General features: G+C 45.5%; 1 protein-coding gene across 1 annotated transcript in view; it reads left to right on the top strand.

Annotated features, from left to right (window-relative positions):
- The window catches only part of SLC10A4 (solute carrier family 10 member 4), a 124274-nt gene that overhangs the window by 33438 nt on the left and 73730 nt on the right, over positions 1–17106 (top strand). Inside the window, exon 2 of the mRNA XM_069631698.1 lies at positions 14450–14660. Coding sequence (XP_069487799.1) covers positions 14450–14660 — 211 coding nt within the window. The remainder of the gene's footprint in view (positions 1–14449; positions 14661–17106) is intronic.

The following is a 17106-nucleotide window of genomic DNA, read 5'->3' as shown; positions in this document are numbered from 1 at the left end:
AGCCTCACTATAATTTGCTGAGGGCCTTTGGTCAGTGGCCTGCATGGGTGTTTGCCTTGCCTTGCATGCAGGGTATTGGCAGAGTACCTGGTTGTTTCTCTCTGAAGTCTACGCCAGGGTTCCCCACAAGCATAACGCTGCTCTCACACAGTACAAACAGCCACAGGCCAAAAATGAAGACCATCCCACCCCACCCACCAGACATTGCGGTAGCTCCATTGCTTTTATTTCAAAATGATGTGAAACCCTGCAGGAGGTTCTTCGAGGTGAAATGAGGAGTGGAACCATAAAAGGTGGAGTGTGGATAGATTGAAGTGCCCCACAAAGCTGGGTACACCATCCCTTGGCTTAAAAGGGCTGCCATGGTTGCAATAAAGTGATGTGAAGCACGCTGGCAGGACAGGGGTGTTGCTAGGTCTGGAAAAAAGATCTGCGTTATGCTAATGTCAGGGCCGTTGGGACTCGGGGCTAGCTAGCCTTTTGGTTGTAGCCCCTGAGCTTCTATCCGGGGCTACAACTAAAAAGACCGGGGCTATAGCCCCTGAGCACTCCCCTCTAGCAATGCCTCTGTGACAGGGAATGAAAGGTTGTTTGGGTGGAAGGGAGAGGATAGACAGTCCAATAACACTGCAATCTTGAATTTACATCATATTGGTTCCTTATTAAGCAATAGTTCATGCCAGAGTGCACTGGATTTTAGGGTGTCCTTCCAGAGAGGGGGGGGGGTGGCTGCCAGGGATTATCATATGCACAAGGCATGAGCTGTCTCTTGGAGTCACAAAGGTATCGCCTCACCCATTGACAGCTATTTGCACCAAAAAAAGTAGAAAAAAGGGGAGAGGGGTTGCCTTTCTAGAATAAGGTTGGGTTGGGTTGACTGACTTGTTCCCTAATATCAACACTTTTCTGTTATGTTAAATTGATTCATACCACACACAGCTACCATTTGCATGGTCTCCAGGCGCGCACGTGGCTCTTTAAGGAAGTGGGTGGGATAGGTTAGTGAGGGAAGAGGGATAGGATAGAGATTGTGCTCTTTTTTGGGGGGTTGCAGAACCAGGAGAAACAGGTATCTATGTGTGTCTGCTTTCTGAGTGTGTTTGGATAGTGTGCACTGAGGTTATTGTGTCTGGTGGGGGATCGTCCAGTGTCTGGGTTGTTTGCAGCAGTTTGTTCTTTTGGCGGATATGTCGGTTGTGTGTCTTGTGTGTGGTAGGGCTGGTCTGTTAGTTTGTGTGAGGTATCTGTGGGGTATGCTGGAGAGGAGCGAGGAGCAGGGGTGGTTAGTGGTTAGTACAGTGTGGTTATTTTGTTGTTGGTTCCAGGACCCACACTATCCCTTTATTGTCTTGGGTTTGCTTTGATTCCGTGAAAAGTGCCTGCTTTTATGCTAGTCTCCGTTACTTGAATAGGCAGGTTTTCAGTCGTTTTCTGAAGGTAAGGGGATCGTCTGTCGTTCTTATTTCCTTTGGGATTGAGTTCCATACATTGGCTATTAGACGGGAGAATGTGGTTTCTCCGTATTTCCTTTTTGAGGAGTATTTCGATTTGAAGGTCGTTTGTTTGATCTTAGGTTTCTTCCTGGTTTACTCAATTTGGTAGGATTTCTGGAAGGGGGTGGGGGGTTAAAAGATTATTCTTGTGTAGTTTGAAAGCTAATTTCAAAAGATTCAAAAATATGTTTTTTAGTCACGTGGGCTCCTTTTGTTTGCTTGGCTATTTTCTGACTTCTTGTGACATGCAGATCCTTCGGGGTCACCAGAATGTATGGTTTAGAGGGTAGCTCTGCTTTCTAAAGCCTGACCATGTACAGCACAAAGTGTGATGTTTTGGGGGACGGTTCTGCTGTCTAAAGTCTGACAATTTCCGATGCAGTAGTTGTGTTTTAGGGGGATGGAGTTTCTGTCTACACCCTGACCGTGTCAGGTGCGGTATATGCAATTTAGGGGATAGCTCAGCTATTTAAAGCCTGACCCGGTTGTGACCCATATGTGCACTTCAGGGGCCTAGCACTGCTATCTAAGGCTATCAAAGGGAGAATCAAAGCCCCTTCCTAAATGGCTTCCAGATGCATTGGAGGAAAAACCAATGAAATGAATAGTGATATATGACAAATATATATGAATACACATCCGACAGCGATGTTACTATTGCCTTCTTTTGTATGTGTCTGGCATTGTGATTTTCGGAAAGGTGAACCGTTTTTGTGTGTGTGTTTTCCTTAGTTGTAATTGGCTGAAACTGCAGTTAATATAATGCGAAGTGTGCTGACTGAGGCTTATTAGTTGACCCTGCATTGTTTTGAGTTTATGCCTGGATTATAAAGTTCTTTAATAATCAAGGGTGAATCACAGTCCCCTTCTTATTTGCCAACTCATTTTTCAGGTTTTTGTTTCCAAGGTACACTGAAGCAAAAACTGTTGGTATGGCTATTGGCTGATGGCAAATGTGTATGAATACACATCTTATTTAGCAATGGCATTATTGCTTTCTTGTACATGTTCCTAGTATAGAGATTGTCTGAAAGGGGAGCTGTGTGTGTTTATGTGTGTGTGTGATTGCCTCCTCTGTCAATTTAATGAGAGTCCCAGGTGTCTTAGGCATGAACAGAATAGTGATTTGTTTGCCCTGTTTGGTTTTGAGTGTGTGCCTCTTTTGCATTAAATGATCTTACATAGTGCTCTTCTGCCATTTTGTTGGCCTCACTGCACCAACAAAAAGCTGGCGGACTCTGTAGGAATTCATTGTAAATTATGCCGACCATGCATACAATTTGCATGGCGGAGTGCAAAAGGGCAGTGTACTAGCAGGTACGCTGCCTTTTTACACTCTCCTATTGCACGCCACCATACACATGAGGAAAGTGACATGTTGCTTACCTGTCTACCCTTAAGTGCTTTCAAAATAGGTCTGTTACGCGTTATTACGTGGTGACTCGAAAATGAGCTCCTATTTGTTTGCAACGCTGTCCTTTGGTGTTTTGGAAAACAAATACCCCTTTATAAACTTACAAGGCATATTATAATTCAAGCTCCTTGGCCTTATAAAGAAAGTTAGCATTCAGCCTCATTTTGCTATTTAGTCACAGAACTTCTTGGTGGCTTGCAATAACCTTATGATAAATTGAAGGGCTTACTTTATCCCTATCTATATATACTGGTTGGATTGTTTGTGCAGTGTCCAATTAATTAGCAATTATTATTGAAAGGTAATTATATTACGCTTATTTACTTATTCAAGTGGTGAAGTTGTTGAGTAGGTCACCTCTGGTACCTTACTTAACCACTATGAAGAGTTTGGCCGTTTCGGGCTCTAGACAGTGTGCAGGGGACTCGCGTTCCCTAAATAGGGAACTTTACATTGGTTTTTATCCCTATATTTACACAGACTTAACAAATGTATACATTTGTATGTTAAGCAAAACATATAGGATGGTAGCAATGTTTTCCACATAGTGCATGGAAGCCTACAAGTACCAGAATACCAAGTAATGTCAGCCTAACAAAAGATGCTCTGGGTCTTTCAACTGCGTTTTCAAGACTTAAAGACACACAACAAACAATGCGTGACTAGGTCACATACTTGTATCAGTTGTTTTCAGCATGCATGAAACTTGTTATCATGGGTGTTAAGAAAATGTGAAATTCCATAAACATGCTAACACAGTTAAGAAAAAGTGGAGGTAATGTTGTAACTCAGTTTAAATGTCTTTGAAGAAGAAGTGTGTGTGATGAAAAGAGTACTGTTCTGCAGGAGTACAAGAATGCATAGAGAATAAAACTTCTATTCAGCCCCACACTACTACTAAACCAGCCGTGATCACAATCATAAAGGTGAAACAGCAAAGGCCTGACAGGTGTACCTCCTTTGCTTCTCAGAGCAGTGCAGTCTGAGGGTAGTTTGTACATTATAAAAGGTCTGTGAGCTGGTACCGAAGCAGAGCAAACAAAAACAGGGCTGTGGTACCAAAATAAAAGAATGGCCAAACAAGATACTATAACAATAGGGTAATTTTATTAAACTAACAATACAAACAAACTAATTGAAAACACCATATCTTAGCCGTGTACAGGAAACCACAGATAATGTAGACTTAGGAGTGAAGGGTGAACTCTGTGGTTTGCAAACAGGAGAGCATAGGTGAAAGATTCCTCCATGCAGGTAAGTGTATAAAAACATCTTTATTGGTTTACCTTTTGATCATATTTATAACCCCACTGGTCTTCTCATCAAGCTCCTTCTAAATGACTCGGAATCTCCCCACACTCTCTCTACATTCCCCATGCTAAATTATACACAACATATTCTACTTTAGCTTTTTTGATGGTACCCAACATCTCAGTGATATTAGGTAAAGGGTGGCTATCTGGTATTACACACTTGTTAACAGATCTCAAATCAATACACCTAAAGGGGAAACCTACTCGGCAGCTTCTATCCTTTCAATCACCCCTTGTCTTTCCATTGTTAATAATTCTTCTTTTACTGCAGTACTAATAGCCAGCGGAACACTTATTAGTTTTTGTTCCACTGGGACTGAACCTGCCTTTATTCTGATTGTATGCATGAATCCCTTGAGGCTTCCTAGTTCTTCGCGAAACAAAGCATGTTGTGACAGATCATTCATATTTTCTATGGCATAAACACTCTTTTCAGCATTGGGGTCTAGTTTTATCTGAAGTCTTTTTTGGTGTGACCAACTTAAAAGTGGATTACTCCCATTCTTTGAGACACAGGGCCTCAACCCGAGTATGGAGGTAATCATGGCGCTATTTGCGCCATGACTACCTCCAATACCGGTACCGAGTCCGCCCTGGTTCAATGGGGACTTACCAGTCTATTCCGACCTTTGCGGGACCGGTAAGTCCCCAATGAAGAACCATTCCCGATTCCCATTTGAGCCCCCATAGGGCTCAATGGGAAGGCGCTAATAACGGTACCGCAAATTGTGGTACCGTTATTAGCTCTAAAGTCCACTAACGGGTCCCGTCCATAACGCCAGGTAAAACCAAGCCTTAAGGAAAGAACCCGCTAAGGGAACTCGGAATAGGGTGCAAAGGGATTACCAGCACCGGTGGTCCTTACCGGTGCCTGGTATCCCTTTGCGCCCACCTCGTAATGAGGGCCATAGACTTTGCCTTTAGCTGATCTATCTACAAATTTCAAAATAGCCCAGAACCAACCTTCATTGTCACTTCTTCTTCCCCCATATGCTACAGGTCTTATGTCAACTGGATTAAGGAGTACATTCTTTTGCATTTTGCTCTCGAAAATGTGTTTGGGTAACAAAGTGTATTTAGGTCCTGAATCTATTACCATGCCAAATTGTATCCCCTCAATCTCAATAACAGACGTTGATGTTTCAGCATCATCTTCTTGGATAGTGACAATATCATCTGAAGTAAAATCGTTGAGGCACGCGCAATCTTCCATTTCTTCACATAGTTCATCAAAGCAAGCTATATTTTCACTCTTGGTCTTCAACATGAAGTGAAATGTCCACGTCTGTTGCATCTTTTGCGTACAGCCTTAATTGCTGGACATTTGTCACTTGTCGCAAAGTGGTTGGGAGCTATCACAGCGAAAGCATCTTTTCTTTTCGCTTTCTTCCTTTTTCTCTTTATGCACTTTACACATTTCTTCTTCCCGCTCTCGTTTTTGAAATTCTGTTTCTTATTGTCAAATTTCTTCGTTTGTACTGCTGATATCTCCATAACTTGTGCTACATCCATTTTTTCTCATCTGAGTCAGTTCTTTTTTCCAATTCTTTAACACACTTGTGTGTATTTTCCACTTCCTTTGCCACTGTGATGACTTCATCAATAGTGGGATTGCTTTTGGCCCATAATGCTTCCCTCACTTTTTCATTGCTGCACTCAAGCATGAATTGGTCTCTTAACCTTTCATTTAATGTGACTCCAGATTCACATGAATCTGCCTGTCCTCTTAATGCCGTGATATATTGCTCTACAGATTCATCCTTTTATTGCTTCCTTTTACCGAAGTGATATCTCCCAAGAATAATGCTTGTGTGTTTTTCGTGTGCTTATCCAGAATTTTTACACATTTCTCATATTTAGATAAACCTGTATATTCTTCTTCAGACAGTGGTGGCAGGTTCTCAAATTGTTCCTGACCATAATTGCCAAGACAGTGCATCAGTAAACATTTCTTCGTCTCTACTGAGAAATTCAGTCCATGTACGGGTAATACGTAATGGTTGAATCTTTTCTTACACCTTTTCCAAGGTATGTTTGGTTCCCCTTGGACATCCAAAAAGTAACTGGAAATATTGCTGTATTATAGTTGCTGGACCTCACTCTATTAGTTCCTTTCAGTGTGTTTGTCTGCTTTCAGTGGAATAACTGTTTTCTTCTGATCCTGCCTTTGTCCAGGGTTGCAGGTAACTGTACTTTACAACTTTTTTTGTGCAGTATGCTGGTGGTTCACATTTATTTGTTGAGTTGTTCAATTATTATAGAATTTTTGGAGGTAGTGTGGTTGCGGTGTCACACTTATTTCTCTAACTGTCTTGAAGTGGTTTGTGTTTAAGGTTGTGAATTTCTTTGATGTAGCTTGAGAGAATTCATTAGCAATTTGCAGCTTGAGCGGCAGCTTACTGTTATTGTTAGTATTGTTTTGCAACACCTTTCTTTGGGCACTTTGGGCATTCACATTTAGGCGCTGAATGCAGGTTCCTTTCTTTAATCTCAGTGCACGTTTTCACTTCGATGCTGGATTTCGCGCTGATATGTTTACAGGGTTGCCGGGCAACCAAAATGGCAGCGCGCAGGAGAACGTTGCTTGGTCCCTTTCTCTAATATCAGCGTACGGACATGCTCTGGCACTGAATGCTGTGTCTCTGCTTGTGATGGAGCGCAGCGCTGAATTCCGTGTCTCTGCTTGTGTTGGAGCACTCGCTTTAGGAAACATATGTAACATATTTCTACGTTTATACAAGATGGCTTGCAAAGTACACAAACCATAGTAAGGTATGCACACAAATATATAACATTTATATATATTTGTGTGCATACTCTACGGTTTGACTAGTTTTCAGGCCATCTTTTTTAAACATTTCGGGTTTATAAAAGATGGCTTTGAAAGTATACAATTCAAGCCATCTTTTATAAAGCTTTGACTACGGACAAAATTGTCCGTCGGCAAAGCTTTATAAAAGATGGCTTGAAATGTGTACTTTCAAAGCCATCTTTCATAAACCTCGAAAAATGTCGAGGAATCCCCAGGGTTAAAGGCGACCTGGGGAAAGGGACAGTAACTGCCTCTGGTGAACTCTCGCGCGAGGGGTCACCAGACGCAGTTACTATGACTGACGGAAGTGGCAGCCAGTCACAGCGTCGCTATGGCTGGCTGGCACTTCTGTCAGCATGCCTCACTTCATTGCAGGCGCATCTCCTGTCGCGGCTGCGGCCGCGACGGGATAATGCATCCCGCGATTCCCGCCAATGTTGCGGTAGGACGGGGGCCCCGGCAGGCTCTGTCCCACTTTTTGGAGACTGCCGGGGCCCGGCCTCGGCAGGCCCCGGCCCACTTTAAGCACTGGTTGCTGCCGTCCTCACCGGGACCTCTGGTGCAGGGGGGCCTTCCCCGACTCACTGCGCAGCACAAAGGCAAGTCGAGACAGATAACGGAACAACGTACCTTTATTCAGGGCACATTACAACGGACTGACTTTCTCCTTCCCCTACGCCACTTCCCTCCATGCTCCCACATCGCGCCCTCCCAGTCCCAGACTACACTTCCCGACACTATGCCCACCCCCCCCAATTTAAACACGAACAACACTTTGTCACCCCATTTCTTCAATAAGTCTGCGAGGCCTGGTCCTCACCCTTTGCGGTTGCGGATCTCTCACCTCTGCTGGCTCAGATCGGGCGTCACTCGCCCAATCATCTGGCCCAGCCCCATCAGAGTCCTTACCATCTCCCGACTAGGCCGAAAAAGGCGTGTCTGGGGTTGCTGTTGGTAAACATGTGGCTGCGGACTCTGAAGGCGTGTTCCTTCTTGCAGAGGGGCACCCTGACCTCTTTTTGAATCGCCTTGATATGATTCATCTTACAAATAGGAGGTTTTCCTCGCCTGCAAGCTCCTTCGTCTTGGTCTCTCTCTGCCTGCCAGTCTCTTGAAGTGTGAGGAGTTCCTTGTCACCTGTCGGTGGTCTCCCTTTGCCGTGACCATGGAGCCATTCATTGTAGTGATGACTAAAGGGCCTCATGAAATATGGTGCCACTTTTTCTGGCCTTGGGTTGTTTTACTACCACTACAGCCCCTACAGCCAACGTGGAATGTTTCACCTGTCTCCTGCGGTCTGCGTAAGATTTCATCCGTTGTTTGGCTTCTTTGTCACTTCCCCCTAGCTCTTGGTATTCTGGATATTTTCCTTCAGCCTCTTGATGATGCAGTAATCAGGTGCGAATAGTGCGGCAAAACATGACTTAGGTCTCCGGGAGTCTCGTAAGAGCTGATAGCACCTGTTCGTATTGTTGTCCCGTCAGGTGTGAGATTTGGAGTTTTCGCTTCAGGTTGGCCATGAAGCATTCAATCATTCCATTGGCCTGTGGCCATAAGGGGGTTATCTTCCTGTGTTGGAACCCCATATATTCCGAGAAAGCCATAAAGTCCTGGCTAGTGAAGGGTGGCCCATTGGCCGATTTCACCTGCCTGTGAATGCTGTGAAGATCCTGTCCAGTACAGGTCTGACATGATGACCCACTGTGGAAGAGATTAGTTGTGCTTCTTGAAAATGAGAGCAATCATCCATCACCGCCAACATGTATTTCCCCCTTCCATGGGACCAAAGATATCAACCCCTACTTCTTCCCATACACCATTTGGCAGAGGTGACATGCTTAGCGGTTCTGGGTGTTTGTAGGGAGTCATTAAGCAACACGTGGGGCACTCCCAGAGTAGTTCTTCCACCATCGAGTCGCGCTTTGGGAACCATACCTTTTGTCTCAGCTTTCTCTTTGTCGAGACAATTCCTCATTGTCCCTCGTGTGCTAGCTCCAACACTTGTTTCCTGAGCTGCCTGGGTATAATGGTTTTGTTTCCTTTGAGCAGCAAGTTATCTTCCGACACAGCTAACTCCCTCTTTACCATTAGCAGGCCATCAACTTCTTTCTTAATTTCAACCAATTTAAGACGGCTCCTTTCCTTGTCTCACCACCATATCCCGATCTCATTCCATCCATGACAATCTGAAATGCGATGTCGCTGTCCACCTCCTTAGCAAGTTCTAATGCACCTATGCCTTGTGGGATTGCCTGCTGAATCAGGTCCTGATGTACCAATCCACGACCAAATGCTTTGGTGCACTCCTGGGTCTGGGATGGCGCAACAAAAAGTCTGCCGGATTATCTGTTTTTCCTGGCCTGTGAATGATTCTGAATGCATAGTTTTGCAAAATCAGGCCCCACCTGGCAATGCGGGGCAGCATCTTTGCTTGCAGGTTGTAGTACAAAAAGAGTAAGGCCTGATGGTCGGGTATAATGGTAAAAGGCTTACCATATAAAAACAGGCGAAAGTGTTTGCAGGCCCAAACGACAGCCAGGCTCTCCTTCTATGCCTGGGAGTAGGAATGCTCCGTCTTCGAAAAATTCCTGCTCGCATAGGAGACAAGGGCCTCAATACAAGTGTGGCGGTCGGGAAACAAGCTTACCGGCACCCTACTTTCTGGACCGGCACACTGCAAGTCTGCCTGTAATGTCCCAGTATTACTGGGAAGTCAGGCGCCAGATTCAGTGTTACGGGGTTGGCGGCAACCCGCCTGTAGCACCATCAGTTTACCGCCAAACTCGTAATGAGGCCCAATATGCCTTTGGCCAGGGACATTCGGGCCCTTCTGAGCTAAGATGGCCTAAAGGCCCACCGGGTTTGCATCCAACGTTAGTTCTGTCTCTCTCGCTGCATCAAAGTAGGCTATGTTTTCCGCCTGTGGTATCCTGTCACGGATGGATGTGAATGCTTGCTGGCATGCCGGCGACCACTGAAATGGTGTGTGTTGCTTGGTAAGTGCTCTTAGTGGTTCACTGATGGTGGCAGAGTCTGTAATATATTGTGTGCAATAACTGGCCATACCCAGAAATGACAGGAGTTCCGAGTTGTTTGTCGTTGGCGATGTTTCATTCAGTGCGTGAACTTTTTCAGGATCTGGGGTCAAGCCATTTTCCTGAAAATATATGACCAAAGAATCAAAGTGTCCCCTTTCTGAACTCACATTTGTCCCAATTCAGTGTGAGATTGGCAGCTTCTAATGCCATGCACACTCTTTCTAATGTGTCATCATGTTTCTCTGTAGTGGTACCAAACACCAGAATGTGATCACTGTAGTTGATACAGTTAAGGATGTGTTTTATGACATTGTATCTCTGTTTGAAAAATGTCCGCCGCCAAAGAGACTCCAAAGCTAAGCCGTTTGTATCTATATAAGCCCAGATGGGTCACAAACATGATGATGTATCAGCTCTTTGGACTTAGAACCAACTGATGATGCCCTTTATTTAGGTCCAATTTTGAGAACAACTTGGCCCCAGTGAGAAGGTGAAGCATATCTGTGATGCAAGGGGCCAAATGTCCTTCCCTATTGATGGCCTGATTCGGTCTCTGCATGTCCACACACAGTCGAATGGCATCTGATCCCTACTTTGGAACAGGTGCAATGGGACACTCAGGGTGTAGGCCCTGCAGCTAGTTCTATGATTTCCTGAACTAATAGTTTGTGGAGTTCCTCCTGACTTGTTGAATATGGACAGGGATACCACAACAGTGTTGCGTTACGAGTGGAACATCCTCATCAATGTGGAGTTTGATCTGTCGGTTGCAGAGTTTTACAATGCCCTTGAACATTGAGGGGTATAACTGGTCAATCCTGTTTACAATATCAATGTACTTGTGGATCATTAGTTTATACAGAATGTGGATGAGATCCATTTCTGCAGCCGTTTTGAAACTCAGAATGCACCCGCACACTGCGTGTGTGGAAATCACGTGAACTGCAATGGCTTTCACCAGTTTCTTCTATCTGCATGTCTCCTCAAATTCTCCCAGACATTTTAACAGTGTTTTTGACCCATAGGGATATATGTTCACCCGTGACTGGCGTAGCCTAGGTATCTGGTGTAGAGCCTTGTAGACCTACTCACTAATTACATTCCCTGTGGCACCGGTTTGTATGAGGAATTCAGTGTGTCTCTCATTTAGTTGCATGAGGATTGTCAGGCTGTACTCTGTCGCTTGCTGGTTGCCCAACTCATATAGATATCCCTTTGGCCTTTGTTGTACTTCAGAGGAGCTTGGTTCTGTGTCCGACGGTGATTGTTCAACCATATTGTATATGTCGTCTGGAGCGGCATGCTGAACGTGCTGATTGGGTGCGATAACGTCTTCTATCCCTCTCCAGCTTTTCATCCTTCCGGTCTTTCCGCTGCTTCTAATCCCCTGAGACATGATCACGCCTCTCCACCTCCTTCCCCCTGCTATGCACTTGGGCTGCAATGTGGGAGGCTTCAGCTGCAGTGGTGGCAGTCCTCATCCTCGGCCTAGGGGATGTGCCGCGCTTGTTGTCCCGGACAGACCCACAGGACATACGACATACTGCCTTGAAATCACCACATGCTGAACATCTCTGGATGATTACCTGGGCATGTGCCCTTGTGTGGAAATTCATAGCCGCACCTGTAGCAGAATGGTTCACCCTGAGACCTTGATGTTCCTAGCAGCTTTTGTATGTCCTCCGGATGTGCTGGTAATCCTTTTGGGTTGTCCAATGACTCCACTTGAGAGTCCACAGCAAGTTCTGCTCTCGCTAGCATGAGTATTTCTTCCAACCTTCTGGATTTATGTAGTAATTTCTTTCTAAAGTTCTTTGATTTGCATCCTGCAATGATCTGCAATCTTAGTGCTTCTTTGTTTGAGTAGTTGTTAAAGTCACAGGGTTTCATTTTGATGCGCAGCCTCAATACAAAGGCATCCATGTTCTCTCCTTTTATTTGTTTCGTGGTGTGGAATTTGTGCCTTTCATAATCCACGTTGGTATTTGGTGTTAAGTAGATGGCTAGTGCAGACTTTAGGCTTTAAATGGGGTCTAGATTCGGCTGGAAATGCATCTATGATGTCCCTGGTGGCACGGCCTGCCGTCAGCTTTATTAGACACTGTTGTCAGGCATCTTCTACAGGACCTATGGCCCACACATACAAGTCAAAATCTCTGACCCACCTGGCCCATCTCTGACCCATGTTGCTGGTGTCTGACACATAAAATATTTCTGGTAGCTGCACTGCCCGGGACTCCGACACTCTTTGTTGGCTCTGTGTCGATGGGGTTAATGGGACCCAGGGTGGTATGTCCGGATCTGACATGATGGTTGTGCTAATCCTGCCTCGTTGGATACTGCACTCCTGTCTCTCCTACTATCTGTGGCCTCCTCTCTGGTGATGCTGCTGTCAGAGGACACCCAGTAGTAATTTGAAACTTGTGGGCAGTTAATTCAACTGCATGTGTCTACCTTGACACGTTGGAGCATGATGGCCCACAAAATGGCGGCCGCCTGATGCCAGGCATGAGCACCACTCACGTGGCCCTCTTTTCGCCGCCCGCGTATCTTCCTTGCTAACAGCACTCACCGCCGTGGCTATGGGTCTCAATTTAACTCCCCCGGGCCGTGTGCTCTGCCTGCAGCGCACCCCACCTTCCTCGGGTCTCACCGGCTCCCTGTCGTCACTTGCAGCGTACCCAGCTCACTGACGGTGAACACTGCAGTCTCTGCCGACTGCAAACTTCGTCCACACATGGGCAGTTCTCTTCGTCGCCAATGTCGGAGTCCTCACCAGGACCTCCGGTGCAGGGAGGGCCTTCTCTGACTCACGAGGCAGAACAAAGGCAAACAGAGATGGATCACGGACAGAACGCACCTTTATTCAGCGCATGTTACAACTGACTGACTTTCCCCTTCCCCTGCGTCTTTTCCCTCCCCGCTTCCGCATCCTGCCCATCCAGTCCCACACTAAACACAACCATACCTCTACAGCACCACAAACTGCACGTACTTCACAACACCACAACAACAAAACAAACCACACATAATCTCGCCCAACACCACATGGCAGCCACCAACCAAAAAACACACCGACGCTCAGTGACTGATGTATCCGTACTGAAGCTGCCAACAGCACATCAAGCTCTCTTGCTATCTTTCCCGCTCAATCCTACTAACATGCCCTCTGCCCTGCTTGCATTACAGATGCATCAGAGCGCCAAGAGACCATGCAGGTGACAACAGTGCGTGGTATGAGAACCTTCAACATAACATAACATAAGACACAATAAAAGTACATCTCTATATGTGGCAGTTCCAGGCGGTATGTCAGGGAGGGGAAAGAGCAAATGCAATTTAAAAGAGTTGACCAACCACACAGTTTTAACGTAATGGATATTTGCAAATATATTGCTACACATTTAATTTCCTATATTTGTCCGCCCGTGTTGCTGAAAGGGTTAAATGTAAGTAGCCCTGCAAAAGTGCCATTGTCTCATGGTTTGTGCAGCGAGGAGAGACATTTACTGTAAAATAATAGAAGACAGAAGAAAAAAAGTATGCCAGTGAATAGTTTCTACATTTCCTAAACCTAAACATGTCTACTGAAAGCAATGTGTACAAAATGCAAATGTAGGGTTAGGAAAACATTTGTAAGTCATCAGCATGCTTAAATCCCATACACTTACACCTATACAGCATGACATGTGGTCAGTGGCATAATGTGAATGTGATTGAAAGGCATACAAGGCTTGTGTAAGGCTTTTACGCCTTTCATTCATGCCACGCCACATTCATTTGTATGGTGGAGAGGTGGGACGGAACGCAACGTACATTTTCGCCACCTCTCTTCCTCTCCATTTGCGCGGCATGCATTTTCAATGCCAGGTCAAATGCTGGGGATCCCTATGGAGCCCGTCGGCTTTATGCACCAGCATAAAGCGGCGGACTCCACAAGGTTCCATTGTACCTGCTGCCTGCCACGCTTGTATGGCATGCAGCATGTACAATTAAATGCTGATCTGCAGGGCAGAGTAAAAGTCTGTATGGAAAAAGACTGCATGCTCACGTGTACCCCACCTTTCGCCCTACACACTTGCATTCTGCCATACAAATGACCAAATTTAAGTGGCGGGGAGCAGCCTGTTTGTGTGTCTAAATCTAGGCTCCCTGTTGCCAAATTACGAAAATGAGCTCTGCTGTGTAAAGTACACACATATAGGTCAAAAATGTTTGGAAATTACAAAAAAGTTGTAATCTACGACTGGTCATATGCTGGGAATCTTTTTATACTTTGACGAATTGAAGCCGGTGATTGATTCTCCACCTCAAATGCCTGTAATGGTCTCTCCCCACACCCTGCTATAATGGATCTTCCCACTGTTCTTCCTTCACAGCATCATCATGACCACTTCCTCCACGGTGCTAGCCCTGCTGCTAATGCCGCTGTGCCTGTGGGTGTACAGCCGCGCTTGGATCAACACACCGCTAGTGCAGCTCCTGCCTATGGGCGCCGTCAGCCTCACCCTGTGCAGCACGCTGCTGCCCATTGGAGCCGGGGTCCTTATCCGATATCGTTACTACAGGGTCGCCGACTTGCTAGTCAAGGTAAGATCCATGATGACGGGGGTAAATAGAGGGGGGTAGCAAACAGTGCACACATTGCTGTTTGTCCCGGGGAACAGCCGGCGGGGTAAATGCTACTGCATTTGTTATGTACAAATGTATTTTTGATAGGCTAACTGTTCCAAAAAGTTTACATTTGTCACCCACCTCCATCGCCCATTACACAAAGGGTCATGATAAACAATTACTTCGGACAGGGATGGTGAAGCTGTTGGGAAAGGGACTCATTCTGCACGCTCTGTAATATAGAGTCTAAGAGGATATAGAAACCTGCTGAATTCCCTCCCGGATGGCACTGGGTCTAAATATGTTAAAGAGACTGCTTACTTAGAGTCTATATATGTAATTGATCAGTGGTAAATTGACTAGGCCTTTTCAGGGGGAAAGGATATGTTATGCAGAATCCTTTGTGAAATTGTAACCTAATGGAAACTGCCACAGCCCATATGAAAAGTTAAAAATAGACACTTGGAGAGAAATATTCTCTTTGTGCCTTTTGAATTTTCAGTCATGATCTGTCAGGGTGACTCCTGTATCTTGGACCAAATGACTAGGCCTCATCCACGAGGCTTGCCAGAACTTTTCCTCACAGCAAGCACTGGCGTGTGGTCATAAAACCAGTTATTGGCCAACCATTGAACCCAAGCATAGGCAAACTGTCAGCCTAACCGACACCTAATTCAAACACGTGCATTCATTAGGAGCACCAGGGTCCTGCTGGTAAGGTGAGCTCGGGGAGTGCCAAACCATCAGCTGGCACCCTAGGGCACAGAGTGATTCCACCTCAGGCATACTGCCCGTGTAGTAAAGACAATGATCCAATAGACTGGTAAGCCTGGTGCACTCTACACTCAAATGAAGATAGCCTAAAAGAGAGCCTGCAGGAGAAGAGAGGCCTTGCCCCCAAGCCAATCACCCACTCTCGGTGCCACCAGCCAGAGAAGACAAAATAACTACACAGAGACCAGAGAAGACTTAATTTCCCGGATGGCCATTGTGTAACCAATGGTCGAGCAAGCATCTCCATATACCCGTGTGCGGAGCATTGCATGCATGAACATGTTGCCCAGCAACCGAACCACAAGCACTTCAATAGCACTCTTGTAACTCACTGCTACAGCAGACCAGCCAACTAAATGTAATTAAATATCTGCACAAATGCAATGTGATATGGTGAAATCTAAAGAATATTTAACTGAGGAAAGAAAGTAATATTCCCACTTCACTTAACATTCACAATATACCAACAATCCAAATTCACCACAGCTGTAGAAAACGTGAACATAAACAAACCATCCCTGGAAACATGTAGTATGGCAAATGCACCTGGCCCTACACATTTTCTTTACCATCATCAGGTGAAAGAGCAGTTAAATTGAAGGGCTGGAAGAAGGAAAGTTTTAATTAAATATTAGCAGCTGTCTATGCAACTGCATATAGTGTAGACAGACAGCATGACCTGCTAGACCCTTGCTTAGGTCATGAAGGACAGAAGGTATTTAAAAGACTGCCAGAGCCGCTGCAAGGTGAAAGCGGTGAAAACATCAACAACTTTGAAAAAGCTCCAAAGAATAGCGGGAGCCCATCTTCTGAGAACAAACATGGGTCAAACACCCTGTTCTATGGAATTTCTTGCACTCAGGAGGGTCTACAACCACATTTTAGCTCAATGCACCCTTCACAGAGGAGAAATATCCATTTACATATCAGTCTTTGTCCCACCCACAAGGCAGACCAGCACTGAAATTCTAGGCAATTTTCCGAACAAGAGTAGCATCAGCAACCCCAGACATGTGGTTTGGCCTTGTTGGGCCTCCTCTGTAAGGTGAAGCTGAGCCTCTCTAAGGCACAGAGAGGAAGGGGTCCTCTTCTGGATGACCCTGGGTTACTTAGGGTGAAACCACAAGTTGTACACAAGTACAAAGAATTATGGGAGCCCCTCTGCCCAGAACAAACAGGGGTCAAATACCCTGTTCTATGGAATTGCTTTCACTCAGGAGGGCCTACAACCACGTTTTTGCTCACTGCACCCTTCACAGAGGAGAAATATCATTTGCATATCAGTCATTGTCCCACCCAAAAGGGCAGTCCAGCACCGAAATGCTAGGCAATTCTCCTCTGTTCAAGAGCGCCATCAGCAACCCCAAACACATGTTTCAGACTTGTTGGGTCTCCTCAGTGAGGTGAAGCTGAGCCTCTTTAAGGCACAGTGAGCAAGCAGTCCACGTCTGGATTGCCCAGGGTTACTTAGGGTGAAACCCCAAGTTTTAGAAAATTACAAAGAATTGTGGGAGCCCCTCTACTGAGAATGAACAAGGGTCAAATACCTTGTTCTATGGAATTTCCTCTGCTCAGGAGGGTCTACAACCACATTTTAGCTCACTGCACCCTTCACAGAGGAGAAATAACCATTTGCATATCAGTCTTT

Source organism: Ambystoma mexicanum, chromosome 6q, assembly GCF_040938575.1.
Source record: "Ambystoma mexicanum isolate Mex_15411 chromosome 6q, UKY_AmexF1_1, whole genome shotgun sequence".
NCBI lineage: Eukaryota > Metazoa > Chordata > Amphibia > Caudata > Ambystomatidae > Ambystoma > Ambystoma mexicanum.
The sequence above is the reverse complement of the archived record's forward strand: the minus strand, read 5'-3'. Positions and strand labels throughout refer to the sequence as shown.